The sequence below is a fragment of the Capricornis sumatraensis genome, chromosome 5 (genome assembly GCF_032405125.1).
Source record: "Capricornis sumatraensis isolate serow.1 chromosome 5, serow.2, whole genome shotgun sequence".
Lineage (NCBI taxonomy): Eukaryota > Metazoa > Chordata > Mammalia > Artiodactyla > Bovidae > Capricornis > Capricornis sumatraensis.
In genome coordinates this window covers 107894697-107920248 of record NC_091073.1, presented here as the reverse complement: position 1 = coordinate 107920248, position 25552 = coordinate 107894697, and the positions used below count along the sequence as shown (strand labels likewise).

The following is a 25552-nucleotide window of genomic DNA, read 5'->3' as shown; positions in this document are numbered from 1 at the left end:
TCCTTGGCATTCCTTGGTTTATAGCTGCGTTACTCTAATCTCTTTCTATTTTGTCTCATGGCTTTCTCCTATGTGTTTTTGTGTCCAAATTTCTCTTTTTATGAGGACACCAAGTCATGGGATTAGGGCTTACCCTACTTGAGTATGACCTCATCTTAATTATATCTGAGAAGACCTTATTTCCTAGTGAGGTCACATTTCAGCTGCCACGAGTGAGGATACAGTTCAGCACATTACAAGTAGGTAATCTGTTTTTTTTCTCTCTGATAAACATACAGTCAGACTCTGGTGCTAGTTTCACTAAGATCTGTCTATATGTGGATTTATTTTTATTTAGTCTATTTATAATTCATTCTTTTTGAGTGGGAGGTTTTACGTTTAATCAGTTCTGAAAGTTCCTCAAAAATATTGCTTCTCTGGACTTCTAATTAGACATATATTAAGATCTTCTTACTCTCTTTTTTATGTCTTTTGACTTCTCTCTCACGTCATCCTTTGTGCTGTATGCAGGGAAATTTCTTCACTTGGTTACCTAGTTCATCAGTTCAGCCTTGTCTGAGATGAATTGTGTCCTGTCTACTGTGATTTTAAAATTATAATTATTTACTTCTAAAGATTCTGTTTTTTCCTTCAAATTTTATCTGCTTAATTCTTATAGTTTCTTAATCTCTACTCATACTTTTGATACTCAGTATTAACTTTAAAAAACACTTTATTCATATTGTATATTTATATCCAACAACTCTTAATATTTATTGTCTTTAGCGGACTCTTTTTGCTGGATTTTGCCTCTGGTGTCTCGTTTCTGGTTTATTTGATTACAAGCTCATGTTTGCTGAAACTTTATCTGTAGAAATTTTTAAAAGTTTAAATCTTTTATTATGTATTGGGGTATAGCTGACTAACAATGTTGTAGTTTCAGGTGAACAGCAAAGGGACTCAGCTGTGTGTGTGTGTGTGTGTGTGTGTGTGTGTATATTTGTACACACATACATACATGTATCCATTCTCCTCCAAAGGCACCTCCCATCCAGACTAGCACATAACATTGAGTAGAGTTCCATGTGTATGCAGTAGGTCCTTGTTGGTTATCCATTTTAAACACAGCAATGTCCATGACCTTCCCAAAGTCCCTAACTGTCCCTTTCTTCCAGCAACCATAAATTTGATTTCTAAGTCTGTGAGTCTTTTTCTGTTCTTTAAGTTCATTTGTGTCATTTCTTTTTAGATACCACATATAAGGGATGTCATACAATGTTTCTCCTTCTGTCTGACTGACTTCACTCAGAATGACACCCTGGGTCCATCTACCCAGAATAATGCCATATTGCAAATGGCATTATTTCTTTTTAATGGCTGAGTAATATTCATATATATCTATATATATATGCACCGTATCTTTATCCATTCCTGTCGATGGACACTTAGGTTGCTTCCATATATTGGCTATTATAAACAGTGAAGCAATGAATATTGGGGTTCATGTATCCTTTCGGATCATGTTTTTCTCCAGATACATGCCCAGGAGTGGGATTGCAGGATCATATAGTAGCTCTATTTTTAGTTTTATAAGGAATCTCCATACTGTTCTCCATAGTGGCTATACCAATTTAAATTCCCACCAACAGTGTAGGAGAGTTCTCTTCTCTTTATACCCTCTTCAGCATTATAGAAATTCTTTTGAGGCCTGAGTTGAAGGTGAATTCCTTCCAGAGAGGATTTGTGTTTGCTTCTATGGGAACTGCCACTGTGGATCTCTAAATTTAATTCTCACAAAAGAAGTGTGAATCAACTTAACTTCCTTGAGGTGTGAGCAGTTTATGAGTTCTCAGTGGAAGTTTTCTTCCTTTCCTTCCAAAGCCAACTCTGACATAGGCAAATTTCCTTGCTGACTTCCTTTGCAAAGCAGATTCCTTTCCCAGCTCCCTTCACTAAGGATGTGTAGTCTTTTAGAATCATGATTTTATGCTGAAATATCTCTTCGGAGATTTAACCCTTGACCATATTCAGATCCTACATTTGTTTCCTGTTTCCTCATTGCCACTAAAAATAGGGCTGTTGTCATTACTCACTGACATTGCCTTTGGACAGCCACTGGCTTTAGTTTTCACTCACCTCACTAGTTCCAGACCTTCCCTTTGCTCTTGGGGCAGTACAGCATTTGGAAAGCGAGTAGATCGTGGTGGCTCAGAGTGCAGGCTGTTCTGCCAAACTGTTTAACTTAAACCCCATCTTTGCTGTCTATTAGCAGTTTAACTTCGAACAGGTTTATGAACCTCCCTGGGCTTCTATTTTCACATCTGTGAAAATGGGGATAAGTCGCAGCTTTGGTACAATGACGACTTAATCCCTTAAAATGTATAAAGTACTTAGTAGGGGGACTGGCCCAGTCCACATACATTCAGTGTATATTAACTATTTTTGGCTTCTAAGGATTTTTGTTTCTTGTCAGCTCAGCAATGCATTTTTTAAAAAGTTGTTTTACCTAGCATTTTTGTGTAATGAAAGGAATGTCATGATAACAGGTTCTCCATAGTGTGTGTGTATTTGTGCACTTAGTTGCTCAGTTGTGTCTGACTCTTTGCAACCCCATGGACTGTAGCCTGCCAGCCTCTTCTGTCCATGGCATTTTCCAGGCAATAATACTGGAGTGGGTTGTCACTCCAGTATTGTGCCATTGTCTCCTCCAGGGGCTCTTTTCCATAGTATTGTGATTTTATTATTTTCACACAGCAAAATGGATCTTAAAGCAAGTCCCCTCCCACCCTGATGCATTGTTTTAAATGTGCAGGTCCCATGTATGTTCACATATTTCAGCCAAGTGACTCAGAGACCACGAGAGAAGCTGAAGGGCCCACGTTCATGTGGCTGGACTTTCAGTTTACTTCTTGTGTTCTTTTGCAGGGTCACGTGCACTGAGACATCCAGTAGCTTTCTCATTGGTTTTCTGAACTTTGACACCATGAAGTTTGGTGCCACCCAGGCTCGCCGTCTCTCCACAGCCTCCTCGGTCACCAAACCTCCACACTTCATCCTCACCACCAACTGGGTTTGGTACTGGACTGATGAGTTTGGCTCTTGGCAGGAATATGGACGACAAGTAAGTGTCACGGAAAGAGTGTGAGTGTTTCTTCCTGTGGGTCCATGATGGAGCAGTCTTTCAAAACATGGGTACAAAAACTGCTCCAGGGAGCCCTTGACAGAGTCAAAGATCCCCAGGTCCCCTTTTGACTCACTTGCTTTGGGGGAATTATGGCAGAACTGGATAATTTAGAGTTCATTTGTATGAGGTCACATCTTAGAACAGTTAGCTATCTGTTAGTTCATGAGGACTGAGTAATTTTGATTGTAGTGATATCATAATTTGTTAAAATAGGGGTAGAAAAATGTCTCTCTTACTGTTGAACAGGTAGCTCCAGAGCGAGTGCCTGGGTGTGCAGGAGTGTTTGTGTAGCTGTGGAATAAAGCTTAAGGCTTTTCAGAGCTGGCTTTTTGCTTTATCTATAGTAGTCACTTTACAAAAGGTGGACAAGTATATGAAATTAACTTGTTTCAGCTATTGATTTGGTATCTGGGTCAAGTAACTGCTGCTGTCAACTATTCAGAGATGTTCATAGATGAATCAAGATTAGAGGGAGCTCCCCAACCCCGCCCCGGTTATCTGTAGAGATACATGTGTAGGGAGGTCACCATTTCTATAGTGACAGCTTCTCCCAAAAGACAGTTGGGCTATGTGGTCTAATAGACATTTGTATTTTTCTGGGTTGTGAGAGGCTATATTAAAGCTTTAGTTTCACGCTCTTGACTGCATTTGAAATGTTTTTTTCTCTGGAAACTCTGTAATGTGAGCTTCATGGGGGCTTTGGCCACTGACGTGCCCCCTGGCTGAGAACAGTGTTTGCACATAGCAGGCCCTCAGGAGAAGGACATTGGCCAGTTGAAATACAGAGGTATTGCCACTCTGTACCCGCTGGCCAGGTGGACGTGGGCACTCTCAGCAGATGACTTGTGCCCTCCTCCTTCCCTCTTCTTCCAGTGCCAGCCTTCCTGCATCACTGCTCCATCCGTCTTCTGCCCCACCTGCCTCCCCCCGAGCATCCTGGGATTTCTTCCATCTTCCCTGGATTTGTACAGGGAGCCTCTCTAGTGTGGCCCTGGGTTTGGTCAGGAGTGGGAGGGATGAGGCCGAAACAATGGACAGAAGAGGCTGTGGTGCTCAGGCCCTCAGTGAAATAGCGTTTGTGAGTTCACTTGCACTTGAAGGGTTGTGTTATCCATTACAAGTAATTGAACACCCTCTCTTCCATTGCTCCCGTCACGGTTATCTAGGTTAGTTGGGCCCACGTGGGCTGTCTTCCATTTTCCTGAGCAGCTTACAGCAGGCAGTCCTATTGGCTCCTGTTCTGTGCCTCTCTCTCCTACCACAGCCCCACCCCCAGCTCCTCTCGTCTGCCTCCCCCAGGACACGGACATCCACTGTGGGCTTGTCTGCAGGGTGTGTGGATGGCCCCCAGTGTCTGTCTCCTTGCCTTCACCATATATCTATCTGGCTTTCCCTTCACAGGGCATGGATCACCCTGTGACCAGCGTCACCAGCAGTGATTTGGAGAAGGCCTACCTGGCGTACTGTGCCCCGGGGTCTAACCCCCAAGCAGCCACCCTGAGGTTCCAGGCAGGAAAGCACACATATGAGTTAGACTTCAAAGGTACTTCCTGGGGTTCCCTGGTGGCCTAGTGATTAGGAGTCTGGGCTTTCACTGCTTGGCCTGTATTCAGTCCCTGGTCAGGAAACTGAGATCCCACAAGCTGTGCAGCATGGCCAGGGTGAGGTTGGGAGAAGGTATTTCTTGATCCACCGCACTCACCCAGTAGGGCCTGATCATCTGCTGGCTCTGCCTTTTCCGTCTTAACCGTGGAGAAACTCTGCACACACATTGAGGGCCAGGATCTGCACACACATTGAGGGCCAGGAAAGAGAAGGATGCAGTGGTCCCTGTTCTGAAGTGCTATGGATCTAGAAGGGAGAATAGACCTGTCAACAAATGAGCCAGCCAGCAGGATGCAGGGGGAGCTGCCTGGGGTAGGTGGCAGGCGACGGGAACCCCGTGTGGAGGGACAGGTAGCATCAGCCTTATGGCAGTGGCGGTGTAGGCAGCACTGGAGCAGGGTCCTGTGGGCACGGGCAAGTTCCTGTGTCCGCGGATTAACTTTAGTCACTAGCACACGTCACAGTGGCTCTGCTGTGCCGCTCTTCCTCCTGCTCCCAGCTGCAGAGTCCACGTCAGCTTTTCTGTAGGTGCCTCAGCACTGGTGGCTGGCTGGAAACACATGTAGACACACACATCAGCTGAAAATTGCTGTGAAGTGGATTATCAGGTGCTCTGCTTATGGTAGCCTGAGTCCAGGCCTTAATGGCTTGTTCTTCTTGCCTTGACAGACAGAAGCAGACCAAACACCCTTTGGTCAGGTCTTCCAGTGACTTATTTGTGAGGTGTGGTGTTTTTTTTTTTTCCTTTAGTTTCAGTTTCTTGTGGCTTCTTTCAAGCCATTTTCACATGGATTTATCAGTTCATCCATGACCAATTCAGTTTTGCCTTTAAGTTTACATTTTAATCTCTGAATCCTTATGAGTTTTCAGCCTTCTTTTTTTTAAGGAAATTAAGTGGACCTCCTTTTAAGCACTTTTAAACAGCACTTTAAGCACTGTTTATTGTTCACTTTTGTGGACCATCTGTTTGGAGGGCAGCAAACTGTCTTTGGTGAATTATCCTAAGTCCACTCTTATCTGCCTACTTTTATCCAGTTAGTTTTGCTTGTGGTTTTGTAGTACTTGTAATTTTAGTTAAGGTAGAATCGCTGCCCCCTTGATGTGCCTGTGCAAAGAGCCTTAAAGTTTCTTCTACTCTACAGTGAGAACTGCTTACAGCTTTTAGTATCTGCTGGGAAACATCAATCATGTGTGAGGTGGTTTTACAATCCACAGTCTGATAAAACACAAGTGCACTCAAAGGGATCGTGAGAAATCTGTGGAATAATAAGTTGGGACTGGCCTGAAGATCAAGTCTGTACAACTAGCACCCATCTGACTGCTGCTGATCACAGTTTGAAATATTTCTTTAAAGTATCTGAACACTATCAAAGCAAATCAGAAATGTCAGATGCAGCCTCTCAACACAGGCAGCTGCCCCAGGGGACAGAATAGTCAAGATGAGGGTGGGGAAGAATACACACTGAGTTTACTGCAAACTCAAAAAAAGCATATTTCTTGCAGACTGCCCCAAGCTCATGTGGTGGGCAAAACTCTTTGGTCTGTGTGTTGGTAGATGACAGTAGCCACAGAAGTTTCAGGTGACTTAACTTCTCCCTCCATAACGTCACTACTCGACAGAGTAAAAGCAAGTCTCGGACGGCAGTCTGCCACTCAGATTTATTTACTAAATATTTATTAGGAAGCAAGTTCGTTTCACAGACACACACAGCAGGTCAAATGACTAGTTCTGTAGCATCAGGGAAGACTTGACTCTGTCCTTTCAGGGACTCCTGTCATAAAACAGTCACTAAAGGCAAATGCCAAGACTCCAGAGGCAGAATCCTGATGTCTGTTAGCTGGTTTCTATCGGTTGGCAGAATCCCCATGGTCAGGGCTTGTTTAGGACTTCGCCTAGTGTATCCTCTTTAATGGTAAATCAGGGAGACGGCCTCATGCTTTACTCTGTTCGAGGGACGTAGGGAACACGTCTCACAAATACTTAGCCCATTCACGTATCTTGAATACCTTTTAATTTAACCCATAAAAACCTTTGACTGTGTGGCTCACAATAAACTGTGGAAAATTCTGAAAGAGATGGGCATACCAGAGCACCAGACCTGCCTCTTGAGAAACCTATATGCAGGTCAGGAAGCAACAGTTAGAACTGGACATGGAACAACAGACTGGTTCCAAAGAGGAAAAGGAGTACATCAAGGCTGCCTATTGTCACCCTGCTTATTTAACTTCTATGCAGAGTACATCATGAGAAACGCTGGGCTGGAAGAAGCACAAGCTGGAATCAAGATTGCCAGGAGAAATAGCAATAACCTCAGATATGCAGATGACACCACCCTTATGGCAGAAAGTGAAGAGGAACTAAAAAGCCTCTTGATGAAAGTGAAAGAGGAGAGTGAAAAAGTTGGCTTAAAGCTCAACATTCAGAAAACAAAGATCATGGCATCCAGTCCCATCACTTCATGGGAAATAGATGGGGAAACAGTGGAAAGAGTGTCAGACTTTATTTTTGGGGGCTCCAAAATCACTGCAGATGGTGATTGCAGCCATGAAATTAAAAGACGCTTACTCCTTGGAAGGAAAGATATGACCAACCTAGATAGCATATTCAAAAGCACAGACATTACTTTGCCGACTAAGGTCCGTTTAGTCAAGGCTACGGTTTTTCCAGTGGTCATGTATGGATGTGAGAGTTGGACTGAGAAGAAGGCTGAGCGCTGAAGAATTGATGCTTCTGAAGTGTGGTTTTGGAGAAGACTCTTGAGAGTCCCTTGGACTGCAAGGAGATCCAACCAATCCATTCTGAAGGAGATCAGCCCTGGGATTTCTTTGGAAGGACTGATGTTAAAGCTGAAACTCCAGTACTTTGGCCACCTCATGTGAAGAGTTGACTCATTAGAAAAGACTCTGATGCTGGGAGGGATTGGGGGCAGGAGGAGAAGGGGACAACCGAGGATGAGATGGCTGGATGGCATCACTGACTCGATGGACTTGAGTTTGAGTGAACTCTGGGAGTTGGTGATGAACAGGGAGGCCCGTCGTGCTGCGATTCATGGGGTCGCAAAGAGTCAGACATGACTGAGCGACTGAACTGAACTGTGTGGATGTGAGAGTTGTACTGTAAAGAAAGCCAAGCGCTGAAGAATTGATGCTCTTGAGCTGTGGTGTTGGAGAAGACTCTTGAGAGTCCCTTGGACTGTAACGAGATCCAACCAGTCCATCCTAAAGGAGATCAGTCCTGGGTGTTCATTGGCAGGACTGATGTTGAAGCTGCTCTAACACTTTGGCTACCTGATGTGAAGAGGTGACTCATTGGAAACGACCCTGATGCTGGGAAAGATTGAAGGCAGGAGGAGAAGGATGACAGAGGATCAGATGGTCGGATGGCATCATCGACTTGATGGTCATGGATTTGGGTGGACTCTGGGAGTTGGTGATGGACAGGGAGGCCTGGTGTGCTGTGATTCATGGGGTCGCAAAGAGTTGGACGCGACTGAACTGAACTGATAAAAGGTTATTTAAGAGTCATTGCAATGCTGGTCAACAGACCAATGAAAAACCTGTTTAAGTAAGCTAATTAGCAGAGTATTGGTGAGAGGCGGAGTGATGGGTAACTGAAGAGGTTGTGGTAGCCATGTCTGGAGTATGGTCTCCCGATCAGAATGTTGGGGACTGCCCGGGAGTGCCCATTCTTGACTACCTGGACTCTGGCATGAGGGACACACGCCTAGGTGATCACAGGGTATATGCTTAAATGCAGTAGGGTGAATTAGTTTTTCAAGTCAAATAAATTGTTTATGTGCAGAAAGTAAGACTTGACAGAGATTTCCTGGTGGTTGGGACATGTAATCTATAGGTTTCATGACTTTTCAGCCTGAAAGACAGGTTCCCCTCTCTGCCCTCAGGATGAATATAAGAATCTTGGGGGTTGGCATAGAGTAAGAATTTCATTTATTAAAGACGATACAGGTTTTAAAAGGTTGAGGAATATTGCTGTTGAGTAAGTTTAGTCAAACTAAGTAAAACTTTACTTGTAAAATTATTATATTAACTCTAAATCCCACTGGCTCAAGATGTGGTAATTTGGTCTCAGGCTGGGCTGATATATCCAAGCTGGGAAAAATTGCTGAGCAAAATAATAGTTTAAACAAGATTGGAAGGAACAATTTAAAAGCACTCATGTATAATTGATATGTCAATTACTAATCATTCATCTATTCATTAAATCCAGTCTCCTACAGATACCTATTATGAATATTTGAAATGTGTAAAACTGCCTTATTTTTAACAGACTGATTGTGGGCTTTAACATTTGAATTAGCTTTACAAGCTGTTTAATTTGTGTTTATAAAGCATTGCCGTCCTGTATGTATATTTGTGTTTTTTTTTTCACCAGCCTTCATTCAGAAAAACGTGATCTATGGCACAGTTAGAAAGGTTTGCCGAAGACCCAAATATGTGTCTCCCCAAGATGTGAAGATGAAGCAAACCTGGTAGGTGGCATTTGGGGAATTTGTCATGTAATATGTGTATCAGCTGATATGTGCCCAACTGCAGATACTAAACCTACTCAGACTGGCTATAGCATCAAGAGGGTTAGCTGGCTTGCAGTCTTATGCCCTGGCACTCTGTCTCTATTTCCTACGCCTTGCCCTCTGAGTATATTTGTACTTTGCTTCACTTAATACCAGGCTTACCTTGTGGCTCAGCTTGTAAAGAATCTGCCTGCAGTGCGGGAGACCTAGGTTCGATCCCAGGGAAAGGCTCCCCACTTCAGTATTCTGGCCTGGAGAATTGCATGGACTGTATAGTTCATGGGGTCACAAAGAGTCGGACATGACTGAGCTACTTTACTTTTCACTTAATACCAAAGTGCTGCTGTTTATATGAGTGATCTATAAGAAGGTTGAGGCTTCATGAATTGCAAAAATCTGTATATTTACCATACTTCAAGTAAAAAAGTATTATAAAGATATAATATTTAACAAAGTTATAAAAAGGTAAATGCTTGATGTATAGTTGTTTTAATGATGATACAGATACAATTAACAAAGCATTAAATGATAAGCAAAACACACAGAAAGGAAAAGATATTCCCCAAATCACTTAATTAGATGTTTTACCTTTAAGATTGCCATTGGTGTTACTGTGACATGAAGGTATTCTTGTGCAGATTTTTCCAGAAACCAGAAAGTTCTTACTTAGTTTAGACTTAACTTAGAGAATGTGAAGAAATAATAATAATAATCTAACTCTGATAGTTTTCTGGTTCCATTTTCAAGTGATTATATCTTTTGCTTTATGACTTGGAAGATATCTGTTTGAACAGCTCTGGGTTTTTCTGTTTGTATGTTTGTTTTTATTTTTTAACTGGAATATAATTGCTTTATAACATTGTCTTGGTTTCTGCTGTACAACAACTTGAATCAGCTGTATGTGTACATACACCCCTTCTCTCTTGAGCCTCCCTCCACGCCCATTCCACCCCTCTAGGTCATTACAACGCCCAGAGCTGAGCTCCCTGTGCTCCACAGCGGATTCTCACTAGTGATCTATTTTACGCATGGTAGTGTATACATGTCAGTGCTACTCTCTCATTTCGTCCCACCCTGTCTTTCCATCCTTGTGCCTACAAGTCTGTTTTCTGCTTCTGTGTCTCTGTTCCTCTCCTGCAAATAGGTTCATCAGTACCGTTTTTCAGGGCTGGTTTTTTCCTCCACTGGTAGCAAACTGTGGTTTTTGTTTCTGACAAAGCATTTAAAGTTCCTCTTTGTCCTCCAGTTGTGTTATGTATGAATGGCAATTCCACTTCAGAGTCATCTAGAGCAGTTTGATTACTGGCATACGTATTCCACTAGTTGCAAAGGCATTGGACCAGAGAAAGAATTATCCTTATGGGTAGCAGTGTTGGGATAGCTGACTACAAGGCTGCTTGTTGTGATCTGCAGGCCAGTGTGACTTGAAGCTAGCTTATCAGGTTGTCTTTCCAAGTGAATAATTAAATCACAGACTTGAATTTTTGTAAATGTTGAAATAATGGAATACGCCTCCAAAACGCCATTATTTTAATACTTGAATATCATGGAATATTAAAAATACCAAAAGCAGATGCTGCAGGCACAAGTGGGCCAAATTCATCCACAGAGTGAGCTCTCTTACATATCAGACTACCAGAAGCCAGTAGGGCTGTGCCTGGCCTTAAGAGCATTTAGGAGCAGGGCCCTCCTGCTGCTGACGGGGACAAATTTGTGAGTTCTGCACTGATTAGACAACTCTGAATTGGTAGTTTTAGGTATGAGGCGTGTGGGCTGGGATTGGAGCTGGGGGAGGGGTCGGTTCTCTCCAACCCCCATTGCCAGTTACTGGGGGGTGGTGGCTTGGATGGCGAGAGGTACCACAGTGCCCATTTAGTTTGATGTGTGACAGCCCAGGCCAGGACTGTAGCCAGCGCTGCTGTCAAGTGGACTGCCTCTTCCATTAGCTGGAGAAATCTGGCTCATTTCTGTTTCACAGAGGACCAAGAGTGGTTCCGTTTCTTATTTTAAGATGTCACATATGGACTTCAGTGGTTGTACTTGTGGAGCATGGCAGGGTCATTTAAAGAAGCTAGAGGGAAAAGGTATTATGAATCCAAGCACATAGAGTGCCTGTGAGTCTAACAGTAACCTCCTGGGGTTGCCCCTCCCTGTTTCCTCGAAGCCAGCTATGCCTTCTTTCCTCCCTTTCTTAATAAAATTTATTTTTGGCTATGTGTAAAACATGATTTAGAAGTCAAAACTGTGAAAAGATCTACTCAGTAGTTAGAATTCTCCTCTCTATATCTCTGTACTGTTTCCTTGGTGGGCAACCATTTTCATCAATTTTTGGTTTATCTTTACTGTGTTTCTTTTTGCAAAAATGAGCAAATGAGTGTATGTAAAAGTGTCTTCTTTTGTTGAATAAACGGTAGCGTTCTCTCTATACTATTCTGTACCTTTTGTTTTTCACTTAATACTTCATTACTAGACTTAACTGTGGTGATCACTTCAGTATGTGTATTGGTTGCTCAGTCTTGTCCAACTCTTTGCAACTCCATGGACTGTAGCCCTCCAGGCTCCTCTGTCCATGAAATTCTCCAGCCAAAAATACCAGAGTGGATTGTGCATTTCCTTCTCTAGGGCTGACTCAGGGATCAAACCCAGTCTCCTGCATTGCAGGCAGATTCTTCACCATCTGAACCACCAGGAAAGCTTTACTTAGAGTATTTTACAAATTTGGGAGAAAAAGAAATTACTCTTTTTCAGTTAATTGAAGTCTTCTGAATTCTGTTTCTGTCTTCATGAGTCTCCATCATGTGTATTTGCCATGCTTTAATCTGTCCCCTTTTGAGAAATGCTTGCCTTTTTGTGATCTGCTAGTATGAGTATGATACCGCAAAGAATGTCTGCTGTATGTGCTATTTGTTAGTTGTGGAGGTGAGCCATCAGGTTGGAGTCCTAGATGGTAAATGCAAGTTCCTGTTTGTGGGTTTAACCATGTACACTCACCCCAGAATGTGTGAGGTGCCTGTTTCCTTCAGCCTTGAAAACAGAAGAAGTCATCAAGCTCTTCAGTAAAGGTGGGAAAGGGTATTTCAGTGTATTTAATTCGCTTTCTCTTATGAGTGAGGTTTAATATTCTTTCCTAACATGTAAGGGCCATTTGCATTTCTTTTTCTGGGGACTATTTGTCTTTTTGTTCATTCTTCAGCCAACATTTTGGTATGTTTCTTAAACACTGAGTCTTCTTTCTGTTGGGGAGATCAGCCCTTAGTTTGTCATGTAAGTTGCAGTATTTTTTTTTTGCTTGTTGTTTGCCTTTTGGCTTTGTCTATGAAGTATTTTACCATGCAGAAATATTTATCATTTAGTTAAATGTATCTGTATCTTCTCTTTGGATTGCTTCTGGATTTAGTTTTGGTTAATTATGAGTGATCCTACTTCTGGATATCATTTTTCTAAAATATTTGTTTTACTTGACTGTCAGGTCTTAGTTGCAGCATGTGGAATCTTTGATTATGGTGTACAGGCCTAGTAGTTGTGGCACGTGGGTTTAGTTGCCCCAAAGCATATGGGAACTTAGTTCCCCGACCAGGGCTCTAACCCATGTCTCCTGCATTAGAAGGTGATTCTTAACCACTGGACCACCAGGGAAGTCCTGGACGTCTTTTTTTCTTTCCTTCCCTATCCAGAGCCTACCCTTGGTACAGTTTAGAAAAACCTGTCTCTTTTCTAAAACTGGGTCTCTTTTGTCCTCACTCTACTTTGTTTTCAGGGGACCATGGCAGATACCATATGTCAGAAATAAGAGTGGTCATTTTGGTGAGATTCAGACTAAAACATGAGGGATTGGGATCCTCTTACTCTCTTGCACATGTTGATGCAGGAAAGTGCATGGTGCTTCCCTCTATCCTGTGTGACGGAAGCTGGTGGTCATGACTCCAGCAAGTGAGTCTGCTTGGTCCTCCATGGCCACTGGGACTCTAGTGTGGGTGGGTTTTAGAAAGAAATGCTTTATTTACACAGTTAGTGGGGTCACAGAATATGATTTCCACATTGGATCTATGCAAGTATAGATGTTTTACTTGTTTCTTTTTCTCTTGGGACATTGAAGATATCACTCCACTGTCCTTTGGTTTCCGTTGCTGTTTCTGAGAAGTCAGCTGTTGGTCTAACTGAAGCTTTTTGCCAGAATCACTTTTTTTTCCTCCCCTTCTGGCTGCTTTTAAGATTTTCCATTTGTCTTTGTATCATGCACTCTCACTCTGGTGTGTCTAGATAAGCATTTTTATTTGTCCTGTTGAAGACTGTTTGTGCTTCCTGAATCTCTAGGTTGTTGTGTGTCATTAGTTCTCTTTGAAAATTGCCTTCACTCTGTTCTTGATATTGTCTTTTTGGAGCTTCAGTTTGGCTGTGACCAGATTCAGGCCTTCTCACTGTGTTCTCCACATCTTGGCTTTTTCCTCTCCTTGCTCATCTTCTTACTGCTCTGCCCCACATTCTGGATAATTTCACTGCCCTTACCTTTCAGCTCACCTCTCTTTAGATTGTCTGATCTGCTAATAAGCCTATCCATTGAACTTCAAAGATTTTTTTTTCATTTCTACAGCTTTTTTTTCCAAATCCTCCAGGCCTGTTTATAGTTTTCTGTTCCTTGCATATGTTTTTAAAGTTGGTCTTAAATTTCTTTAAACATAGAAAGAAATTAGCAGGCAGTTGTTTTATAACCTGCCTGCTAATTTTAGCATCTTACATCTACATGGGTCTGTTTCTGGCTGATTCTTGCTTGTGGGACCTTTTTAAGTTATTTTTAAACTGTGCCATTTTCCTAGGAAAGTTATTTGTGGGAGTTCTTTGAGGCTTAGGAAGAAGGTACATATCTCGTGCCAGCAGAAACAGAAGGTAGATCTATTGTGGGAAGAACAGAGCCTTCTGAAACTGACTAGGAATGATTTGGAGTTAGTTTCACAGTCCTTATTTCTAAACCCTTTGGTCCACATGTTTTTTAGAACTCAGTTTTTATTTCATTTTTAAAAAGAGCATGTGCTGCTTGTATTATGTGACCCATGCAATGAAACATGTTAATATTTTTGCATAGTCACTTTAAGAAGGGAGGAGAGAGACCACAAGTAGCCTCTTAGCAGTTCAAGTCAAATTTCTACTGCCAAGTGAATTTTGACGTCAATTTTATATTTTTAAAAAATGTTTTTAAATATTACATATGTTTATGTAAACATATATAGTTCTGCCAACTATACACCATTGAAGCTGAGTTTTTTTAAACAATTTGTTTTTTATTCGAGTATAGTTGATTTATAGTGTTGTGTTAGTTTCACTGAGGCTGTTTTTTAAAAAAATTATATAGTTAATTTTGGCTCTGCTGGGTCTTCTTTGCTGTGTGGGCTTTCTCTCTTTGTAGCAAGCTGGGGCTCCTCTGTGCGTGGGTTTCTCTTGTGGAGTGCAGGCTCTAGGACCCAAATGCTTCAGTAGTTGAGGGGTATGGGCTCATTAGTTGTGGGACACAGGCTTCATTGTTCCATGGCATTTGGAATCTTCTTGGACTGGCAGTCGAACTAATGTTCCCTGCGTTGCAAGGCAGACTCTTAACTGCACCACCAGGGAAGCCTTGAGGCTGTTTTTAATGAAAGTTTCAAGGCTCTTTGAATTTTATAAAATTATGGGGAGGGTTTATGTGTGCAGCCTTAGTCATAATGCTCTCTCCCTTATGTGGCAGAGTTAGGGGGCAGGTGAGAAACAGATCCTTTGTGCCCGATTGGTTTTGACCGCACAGGCCAAGATGGAAGTGCTGTCCCGTGGTGGAGAGCATGCTTATGTGTTTCCTTGCCTCCTCCCTGACTTTATAGATGATATGCTGAGACTCAAGACTGATGGCCTAGGCTGCTGGAGGCACCTCTGAGAGGCCTACTTATGTCTAAGAACAGACTAAGTGTTTTTCTTTACATTTTGTAGCAGCATCAATTCTCAAGGCCTAAAGAACATTCCTGACCATTGGGATCGCTCGGCCCTGCCGGACACTGGCTTTAAGGTATGAGACTGGCACTACCCTAGGCTCGGAGGAGGGTGTTCTTAGACACAGGTAAGTGTGAACAGACCGTGCTGTGTCCTCTGCCGCTGAGAGGTGAGTCCTAAGTTTGGTGTCTTTCAGATCTTGGGGCTTTTTACTCAGGTAGGTGGCTGTGGCCTGAGGGGAGAAGGATGTATGGTGGAGAGGGAGGAAGATGAACTGGAAATTTTCTAGGAAGGGTGTAAATAAGCTGCTTAGCTGATAAAAGTTTTGCTAAGAAGAAAAGGGAAAGAAGCCAGGAGAAGGTTCAGTGTGATGAGAGCCATCTAAAAGAAGAGTTGCAGTTGGGAGGCAGATACTAGGAACTTACTGGAAGACGAGAGAATGAACACTCTGTTTAGCAGCTTACAGTGGGCGCTGTGCTGAGTTGGGTAGAGAGCTCAGGCCGGGGTCTGGTGACGCCAGGTGTACATGGAGCTTCTGGCCTCTGACCCGGCAAGCACTGTGCAGACTGGCTTTTCCAACTTAACAGCCCCTGCCTGGGAGACGCACAAAGCATACCTGGACACCAGCAGCCCCGGTAGGACATTGGAGGGCTGGGGGACTGCAGATGCAGTACTTGGCCACCAGGGACCAGGCAGCTGTATTTCAGGGATCCAGGAAGGCCTCACTGGGTCCATACCTGGTGACGGCTGGCGCTTACACGGGAGAGGTTGGGGAGGAACATGCTGGTGGATGCGAACTGGATGGGGAAGGAACCCAAGACAGGACATGAAGTGTCTCGGGTGGAGGGCATGCATAGATGTGGGGGCGCAGGAGAGGGAAGTCAGGCCCTGCTGTGGAGTGCCCTGGTCAGGGGGCTGAGCTGTGACAGGTGCGAGAGTCCTTGTCGGGCTCTGGGCTGGGAGGGCAGGCTTGAGGGAGAGGGCATGGTGGCCTCCAGAGAGACGAGAGCAGGGAAACCAGAGTCAGATTGTAGATTGCAGAGAGCCATGGATGTTCACACACAGCCCTGATAATTCAGGGTCTGTGGGGGATGAGATGGTTATTATAAGGCTGCACTTGGGTGGAGGAAAGGATGATGCAGAGAGAATCCCCAGTGATCCTGGAACAGGGTCACTGAGCCCAGCCTCGTGGACCTGGAAACAGGTGAGCTGGTTGGGGTCCAGACAGCAGGAGCAGGGATTTGTGCGCTGTCCCTGTGTGTGACAATCAGGGGCCTCTGTGGGCTCATCAAGAGTGGTTTCCTAGAGCCAGATGCTAGGGGAGGGGCAGGCGCCTCTGGGAGGGAGGGATGCCTCTGGTCTCACTGAGCTCCTGAGCTGCTGTGTGCTGTCTGCCAGCCTGGCCTTTCCTTCAGCACGCGTCGTGCGTGGCCTCATGCCGCATCGCTGCCCATGGCAGGATTTGCCCCTTCTCTGCCAGACGTGTGTGTTCTACATTCACCGGCACCAGCTCTGGGTCTCGTAGACCCTGTGTAGTTGGCCCTGAGTGGGGTTGGGAAAAGAGCAGGGACTGTGCTTGAACTCCCGGGGTAGTACTGACATAGCAATGCCTGCCTGTCCTTCAGGCTGGCTGGCTTTTCCAGGGAAAGGAGTGAAGTGACCACAAATTGCACACATCTGAGCCTGGAGAGACTGCCCCTTGGAGTTAAGGGAAGCGAGGAAAATGCTCCCCTTTACTCTGAGACACAGAAAGATGTCTGTGTTTGCTTGTGGTTCTGGCGTTTCATGAGCAGCCTTGGGAAGAGAGCTGTATTCTACACTTTGACGATAAGAGTAAAAATGTTTGTCTGTTACAGAGGATCACCATCCCTTCTTCCTCAGAAGAGTTTCAGAAGGTCTGGAACCTCTTCACCTGTACGATGCCTCTCTACTCCATTCAGAAGATTGAACGGGTCCAGAACCCCGCCCTCTGGGAAGTCTATCAGTGGTGTGTCCAGGGCTCGCTCTTGGTGGGCTGGTCCCTTGTTCTCTCAGACAGCTGCTTCCCAGACATGCCGGTGCGGCAGCAACAATCTGCTACAGCAGCTGCTGCTTGCCCCAGGCCACAGGGATCAGGAGCTGCATCCCTCTTCTGTGCCCCCCTCATCTGTACAACTCAGTGCCAGCATGTCCCTCCAGAGACGGAGCGGAGTGGGGGGCGGGTGCTGTGGCTTCCCCAGGGACAAAGCCAGCTCCTGCAGTAGACATTGCCTCCCTGGAGATCAACAGGGGAGGGTCCATAGAAGCCACCCCTCACCCTGGGGAATGTAAAGCTATTGTCCCGGCAGCTAGAGGGCAGGGGCCTCCTTTTTGTGCCTAAGGACTGACATGTCCATGTGGGAAGGAAATCCACAGCAGGTGCCCGTGGTGGGCCTGGGGTCCTGCTCCCCTTTTCCCACAAGAGGCTGGAGCAGGGTCATCTGAACTCCGGCCTAGTGATGAGATCAGGGAACTTAGAGGAGAGGGAGGAGGATGCCCCCTCTGTCCAGCATCTTCCAGCTCCCTTGGCTAGGCTCCAGGCGGGAGCAGGATACTGGGAAGAAGCAGCCTGCCTTCTAAGGGCTCATCCATCTGCTTTGGGAGTTCAAGGAGCTGTGGAGGCCTAGAGCCCAGGAGGGAGGGCTTCCCTCTGCTCTCACCCAGGTCCTACTCTCAGCTTTCCAGGCTCCTGGCCCGTGACTGGAGTCTCATGGCTCCTGGTCTTAAGGCACTTCTAATAAGACATGTTTTCTTGGGTTGGGCAGCCTGTGTTTGGTGGCAAGTGCCCTCTGCCTCCAGCACACGTTCACTTCGTGATTCTAGGCAAAAAGAGCAGATGCAGAAGAGGAACGGTGGCAAGATGGTGGACGAAAGGCAGCTGTTCCACGGCACCAGCACTGGTTTTGTCGATGCCATCTGCCAGCAGAACTTTGACTGGCGGGTCAGTGGTCTCCACGGTACTTCCTATGGCAAAGGTAAGCGCCCCTGCTGGTAGAATCATCTTGGCATCACTGTCCAGGACCCAGAAACCACCTTAAAACAAATTGACAGAGGGCGTGGGGGGAACCAGCATGAGTTGCACCAGTAGTTCAGACTCGGGGAGGACGGGCCGGGATGTGGGGGACCCAGCTGTCAACACCTGACTCTCCCTCCCCGCTGTGTGCAGCCACAGGCCTGACCCCCTGCTTAGGCTGAGGTTTGGCTTTCCTGGGAGATGAACCTGCATCCCTGTTGGGGAGTGGGAAGAGGAGACAGAGCCGCCTTCCCAGCCCTGAGTCAGGTCCCCACCTGTCCATGCTGTTACCTTAGAGTAAAAATCTGAACGCTCAGATAATGCTCAGGTAAACATGTCATTCTTGCTATAACATGTTACCTGGTTTTGTCTCTTAGTTATTTTTAAACTTTATTTAAAAATAATTTCTAACTCACAGGAAAGGTGCAGGAATAATATTTAAAAAACCCTCCCACATAAATTTTACCAGTTCATCAGCTTTAACACTTCACATTGGATTTATCACCCTGTCTCTTATTTCTGAACCATTTGGAAGTAGGTGGCATGTATCATACCACTTTACCCTTAAACACCTCCTGAGAACAGGAACATTCTCCTCTCCCCTTCAGTGGTTGCTAAATTGAGAGAACCTCGTAGTGGTGTGATCTGTAGTCAGCAGCTTCTCGGCCAGTCTGTCCGTTAGCTTCAGTCTGACAGCTGTGGGGTCAGGGTGCATGGGAGCTGGTGGTAGGTTGTAAATCTGAATGTGCAGGCAGCAGCTTCCAACTCAGATTCTCATCCATGAATCTATGTATCGGGCCAGTGGGTGTCTGCAGCGTGTTCTATGGGTGGGGTCTTGGTCTTTTTCCACACTAACCCTGCGAAGTTGGGCCACAGCCCCATTTTATGGCTCAGGAAGCTGACCTTCTCGGGGAGGGAGTCAGTAGTGAGGGGCCCAGAGACCTTTAGAGTTGGAGTGACAGATCTTACTTGAAAGGAGTTTTCCATCTCAGAGTTTCATGATCCCTCTGAAGCCCTTCATGAAGAAGAAGCTGTAAAAACAGGAGCAGAGGGAGGGTAGAGGCTATAGGTCTTGCCCTGTTGGCAGAAAGTGGGCACGCCTTTTCCGGCCACAGGCTGACGCTGGTATCCTTGTAGGGAGCTACTTTGCCCGGGATGCTGCATACTCCCACCACTACAGCAAAACCGACAGCAACACCCACACCATGTTCTTGGCTCGGGTGCTGGTGGGCGAGTTCGTCCGGGGCAGCACCGCCTACGTCCGCCCCCCAATCAAGGAGGCCCAAGGCAACATCCTGTACGACAGCTGCGTGAACAGCATGTCCGAACCCTCCATCTTTGTGATCTTCGAGAAGCACCAGGCCTACCCGGAGTACGTCATCCAGTACACCGCCTCCACCAAGCCCCCGGCCGCCGCCCCCGCCCTCTTCTCCTTGGCTTCTTTCTTCAGCGGCCGGCAGTGAGCACCCCGATGGTTTTATGCCTTTCTGGCTTATCTTACTTGAAATAGCTGTTTAGGGAAAGTTTTTTTTTTTAAAACAAAAAAAACTTTTAATGAACTGTTCATTTAACATTGCTTCATGATGAAGTTACGAAGATTCTTAATCTCTGGCTGATGATAATATTTTCACTTTTAAATCACTTTTGGACTCGCCAGTAATGATGGTAGGCGAATCCATTATTGCTTTTTATTCGGGTGTTAAAGTTTTATTTTTTACTCTTTGTTGACTTTGCTGCAGATCGGCATCAGGCACAGAGTTTCCAGACACTATTTTATGGATTAGTTTTAATTTGCAACAATTTCTATCTCTTCAGTGGTTTGACATTTCAGGGTCTTTGTGGCACCTAGAGTTGTTTTTTTCAGAATGACACAGTAGCCATTGGTACAGGAAGTCCTGGGTTGTGGGCCTGGCAGGGCACAGTCATTGTGTCTGTTGCGGTGTGTCTAATCCGGGCAGCATTTCTGCTGCTTCTCCTGGGCTTCTGGCCTTGAAATTGGCCCATGTTAGACCAGTGGCTAGACCAGTTGTTAGACCAGTGGCTACTGTGTAGTGTCATTGAGTCCCTGTTGGTTTCCCTTAGTCGTGGCAGGTGACAGGAATGAGTGGCTCCCCCAGGCCCTGGCCTGGCGTGTGAATGCCTGCCCCTGCCTCTGCACAGAACACCCTCTGAATAAGGCTTTTATGTCCCCGTGAGATCTGAATACCTGTGCTGCAGTGTCACAGCAGAGTCTGGGAATAAAAAAATACTTATCTGACATGGGTGACAGCTGCGGTTCATTTTTCCATGTCTGTTTATTGGGTGCCAGTGGGCTAAGTCACTTTTCTGGGTGTCAGGATAAAACAGAGCCCCTGTTTCTCGCCTCAAGGAGGGCTGTGCATGGTTTTATCATGAAGGTGATGAAGCTGAAGCTTCACAGCCCCTCATTTACTGGGGCTCCTTCTACAACCCTCAAGGGGAACCACTGCTACCTGGCTGCATGATCATACATTTTGGTTAAACTTGAAAGTTACATATTCGTTTCTTTTTCTTTCCCTCAACTCAGATTTCAAGCCCCACAAAACCCAAATCCACTATTATGCACTATGTTCTGGACATGGCGTGGGTGGTGTGTTCTGTGTCTCCTGCACACACAGCGGTTGGTAGGGTCTCTGACTGGGGCTGGAGGGGCTGGCAGGATGGCTCCACCTCTTGAGGCCCTCCACCCCCTCTTGGGTGGCTGTGCCCGCTGGCCTCGTTTCAGTCCTCAGCAAGGTGTCTTCCCTTCCCCTGCACCGTTCCTTTCCATCCCTCAGCCTCCTGATATGGTGTGTCCAGTTTCCACACGATGCCTCTGCCTGCGGTTCTCAGACCTGAGACTGCTAGGAGCTGAGTGGTGGGGAGCAGCAGGAGTGGTTTCGTTAGGGGTATGGGTGAGGAGAACAGCAGGTGATCAAATGCTCCAGGAAAGTCAAGTGAACTGTGGAGTCTGCCAAGGTCTCTACCCTTGCTGACCTTTGAGAAAGCATATTGCCACCTACCTGGACTGGACATTGAGGAAAGGGCTGGGGTCCATGAAGCTGGATTGTGGGTGGGAGTGGAGGGCAGCTATTCCTGTGGGCATGGCAGGGGAGTGGGCATTGTGATGGGAAGAAGTCAAAAAGACCTCTCAGAATTCCCATGCAAAGAGGTAGTGAGATGCAGAGCATGCTTATGTGTGTGTGTGAGAGAGACTGACAACAAACAGTCACGAGGCTGGCCGCTTATATTCTAAGAGGCCGGACAGGGAAGGGAACTCTGCAGGTGGGGCACTTCGGGGGAAGCATGGGGTGCTGGGGGCAGGAGGCAGGGAGAAAAAATAGCAGAAGCCGCAGTCACAGCGGTGGACATGGGGAGGCTCTCCTGCAACAGCCTGCACTTCATACTGGAGGGTCAGCCTCGGTACCACATCCTTGCAGATTCCTGCTCTGTTGCCTATACAGCATCAGCCCTGTGATGCTGCTCAGGTGTTGCACAGAGGAGGGGGCTGGTGATCTAGGTCAGCGTCCTCGTTTTATACATGAGGAAATGGCACAGAGGTGAAAAGACCGCCGGCAGATCTGAGTTTCAGTTTGCAAGTTGTTTGTTACATTTGAACTTCTCAGCAACACAATAATTACTTTTAATAAATTCAGCTCTGTATTTTGATTCTTTGATCAAAATTATGATAGGAGGGGGACCTCCCTGGTGGTACAGTGGTTAAGAATCTGCCTGCTAACGCAAGGGCCACGGGTTTGATCCCTGATCCAGGAAGATCCCACATGCCTCTCAGCAACTAAACCTGCATGTCCTAACTACTGAGCCTGTACTCTGCAACAAGAGAAGGCCATGTGCCCACTCATTGCAACTAAAGAAAGCCCATAGCACACACAGCTACAAAGACCTAGCATAGCCAGAAACAAAATTATAATGCTCTTTTTAAAATTTTGGAGTATAGTTGCAGAGGAACCAGAGATCGAATTCCCAACATCCGTTAGATCACAGAAAAAGCAAGAGAGTTCCAGAAAAACATCTACTTCTGCTTCATTGATTATGCTAGAGCCTTTGACTGTGTGGATCACAACAAACTGGATAATTCTTAAAGAGATGGGAATACCAGACCACTTTAACCTGCCTCCTGAGAAACCTGTATGCAGGTCAGGAAGCAACAGTTAGAACTGGACATGGAACAACAGACTGGTTCCAAATTGGGAAAGGAGTATGTCAAGGCTATATATTGTTACCCTGCTTATTTATATGCAGAGTACATCGTGTGAAATGCTGGGCTGGATGAATAACAAGCTGGAATCAAGACTGATGGGAGAAACATCAATAACCTCAGGTGTGCAGATGACACACCCTTATGGCAGAAAGCAAAGAGGAATTAAAGAGCCTCTTGAAGGTGAAAGAAGAGTGAAAAAGCTGGCTTAAAACAACATTAAAAAAATCTAAGAGCATGGCATCTGGTCCCATCACTTCATGGCAAATAGATGGGGAAAAATGGAAAGAAACAGTGGCAGACTTATTTTTGGGGGTTCCAAAATCACTGCAGATGGTGATTGCAGCCATGAAATTAAAAGAGGCTTGCTCTTTGGAAGAAAAGCTATGACAAACCTAGATGGCATATTAAAAAGCAGAGACATGACTTGCCAACAAAGGTCTGTATAGTCAAAGCTATGGTTTTTCCAGTAGTCATGTATGGATGTGAGAGTTGGACCATAAAGAAAACTAAGCACTGAAGAATTGATGCTTTTGAACTGTGATGTTGGAGAAGACTCTTGATAGTCCCTTGGACTGCAAGGAGATCCAAACAGTCCATCCTAAAGGAAATCAGTCCTGAATATTCATTGGAAGGACTGATGCTGAAGCTCTAGTACTTTGGCCACCTGATGCAAAGAGCTGACTCATTGGAAAAGACCCCAATGCTGGGAAAGATTGAAGGCAGGAGAAGAAGGGGACAACAGAGGATGAGATGGTTGGATGGCATCACTGACTCAATGGACATGAGTTTGAGCAAGTTCCAGGAGACGGTGAAGGACAAGGAAGCCTGGTGTGCTTCAGTCCATGGGGTCACAAAGAGTCGGACATGACTGGTCAGCAACAGCAGTTGCTTTACAATGTTGTGTTAGTTTCTACTGTACAGAAAAATTAATCAGCTATACATATACATACAACCTCTCCCTTTTTAACTTCCTTCCCATTCAGGTCACCACAGAGCATTAAGATAGGATATTTTTTAAAAGAAAAAGTACATTTTGGCCTCTTATCACTTTTCTGTGCATTGAAACTTAGAATGTTGGTAGTACTCTACCTAGAAAAATCAAAAGCATAATAAAGCTTTTGAACCACTTTTAAAGTTGAGCTTCTGGTCAACATTATTCTCTTAAGTTAACCATCACAATGCACCAGACACTGAAAAGACCCCCATACTTGGGCCATCAGGACCACTTGAGCATCTGTGTGTCTCCTACCCTATAGATGCCTTCCGTCCTGAGGCCGGAATTTCTTCCAAAACCCCAAGTTCTCAGTCATTTTGTCCAGACTGTGTTTTAACTCATTTAGCACCAGTCCTTTATTGAGAGGAGGATCTGTTTTTTAAACACCATTAGCAAAGTCAAAACTAAGTGCTGCTGCTGCTGCTAAGTCACTTCAGTTGTGTCTGACTCTGTGCAACCCCTTAGACGGCAGCCCACCAGGCTCCCCCGTCCCTGGGATTCTCCAGGCAAGAACACTGGAGTGGGTTGCCATTTCCTTCTCCAATGCATGAGAGTGAAAAGTGAAAGTGACGTTGCTCAGTCGTGTCTGACTCTTCGAGACCCTGTGGACTGCAGCCCACCAGGCTCCTCCATCAGGATTTTCCGGGCAAGAGTACTGGAGTGGGGTGCCATCGCCTTCTCTGAAACTAAATGCAACACACATTTATTAAGCATTTAGAAAACGTTACATAAATGACCACTTTTATATTCATAGGCCAGGCATGCTTTCAGCTGCTTCTTTGGTGTTCTAACAAAAATCCACATTTTCACACGAGGATTTTCTTTGGATGAGAAGGTGGTGTCAGTGGGAGACGATTCTGATGTAGACACCATTTTTTGGACCTAGGGCAGATTTGGATTCTAGCTGCAGTGGTACCTAAAATAGAGGAAATTAAGATATCTGTCAGAATTAACCCTGTTGATGAGAAAGTTCCCTGGGAATGGACCTGAGGCAGGTTGTGGGAATTGGGCTGAGGGCTGAGGGAGGGCAGGCCTGAGAGTGAGCAAAGTGGCCTCCCCAGGGGGGCTCTGAGAGGCCACAGAGTCGTGTCTTGGGCCTGGTTTTGGACAGGGACTCACCCCTTTCCTATGTTAATAACGTCCCGCAGAGGAAAGTGAAAGTTGCTTAGTTGTGTCTGACTCAGTGCAACTTCATGGACTGTAGCCTGCCAGGCTCCTCTGTCCATGGAATTCTCCAGGCCAGAATACTGGAGTGGGTAGCCATTCCTTTCTTCAGGAGATCTTCCCAACCTAGGGATTGAACCTAGGTATCGTACCTTGCAGGTGAATTCTTTACCAACTGAGCTGCCAGGGAGGTCCCAAAATACTGGAGTGGGTAGCCTGTACCTCCTCAGGGAATTTTCCTGACCTAGGAATCAAACAGGGGTCTTCGCCATTGCAGGTGGATTCTTTACCAGCTGAGCTACCAGGGAATCTCGCAGAGGAGGGGTCCCCCAGTTATCCTTCTAACAAGCCTGCTTGTAAGGTGGGAGCAGAGCACTGCAAATGAAAACATACAGGTTCAGGGAGGCCACCCGACCTGCCCAAGGGCACAGAGTGCCAAATGGTGAACGAAACCCCAGACCTTCCTCATATCTCATCTCTCACCCTGGGGCCCAGCCAGAAACTGAGGAAGACCCCCTCTCCTTTTCTCAGAGGCTTGGGGAGAGCTTCCTGCTGAAAGTTCCACTGCCATTCAGAAGGCTTTCCTTATGTCCAATTTAGGCAGATCGATGGTGGGATGGAGATTAGGAAGAAAAGCCACAGAATTACTCTAGAAGTAGGATATCCTCTACAGCTGCATGTGAAAGGACTGTTCAGTGGCTACCTTGGGACCTCCAGGAAGAGAAGTGCTACCAGGCCTTAGTGCTAGGGGCAGGCAGGCTTTCCGATCATGTCATTGAGTCCTGATGGAAGACCAGTTAGAGGCTCAAGAAACAAGATGATCTAGACTTGTCCTATCCCCTGTGGCAGCCACTAGTGAAAGTGGGTACTGAGTGCTTGAAGTGTGGTTAAT

General features: G+C 45.6%; 2 protein-coding genes across 3 annotated transcripts in view; one reads left to right on the top strand and one right to left on the bottom strand.

Moving 5' to 3' along the window:
• Positions 1 to 20479, top strand: part of PARP12 (poly(ADP-ribose) polymerase family member 12) — a 44756-nt gene extending 24277 nt beyond the window's left edge. The window contains exons 6-12 of one of the 2 annotated variants that reach the window (XM_068972564.1): positions 2905 to 3100; positions 4565 to 4706; positions 9162 to 9258; positions 15256 to 15328; positions 17109 to 17239; positions 18094 to 18245; positions 19421 to 20479. In XM_068972564.1, coding sequence (XP_068828665.1) covers positions 2905 to 3100; positions 4565 to 4706; positions 9162 to 9258; positions 15256 to 15328; positions 17109 to 17239; positions 18094 to 18245; positions 19421 to 19746 — 1117 coding nt within the window. In that variant the 3' untranslated portion in view covers positions 19747 to 20479. Of the gene's footprint in view, positions 1 to 2904; positions 3101 to 4564; positions 4707 to 9161; positions 9259 to 15252; positions 15329 to 17108; positions 17240 to 18093; positions 18246 to 19420 lie in introns of both variants that reach the window. The other variant, XM_068972563.1, reaches the window with a different exon arrangement.
• A 3786-nt stretch (positions 20480 to 24265) lies between these two features.
• Positions 24266 to 25552, bottom strand: part of TBXAS1 (thromboxane A synthase 1) — a 168421-nt gene continuing 167134 nt past the window's right edge. Inside the window, exon 13 of the mRNA XM_068972907.1 lies at positions 24266 to 24412. Within this exon, the coding sequence (XP_068829008.1) occupies positions 24338 to 24412 (75 nt within the window). The 3' untranslated portion in view covers positions 24266 to 24337. The remainder of the gene's footprint in view (positions 24413 to 25552) is intronic.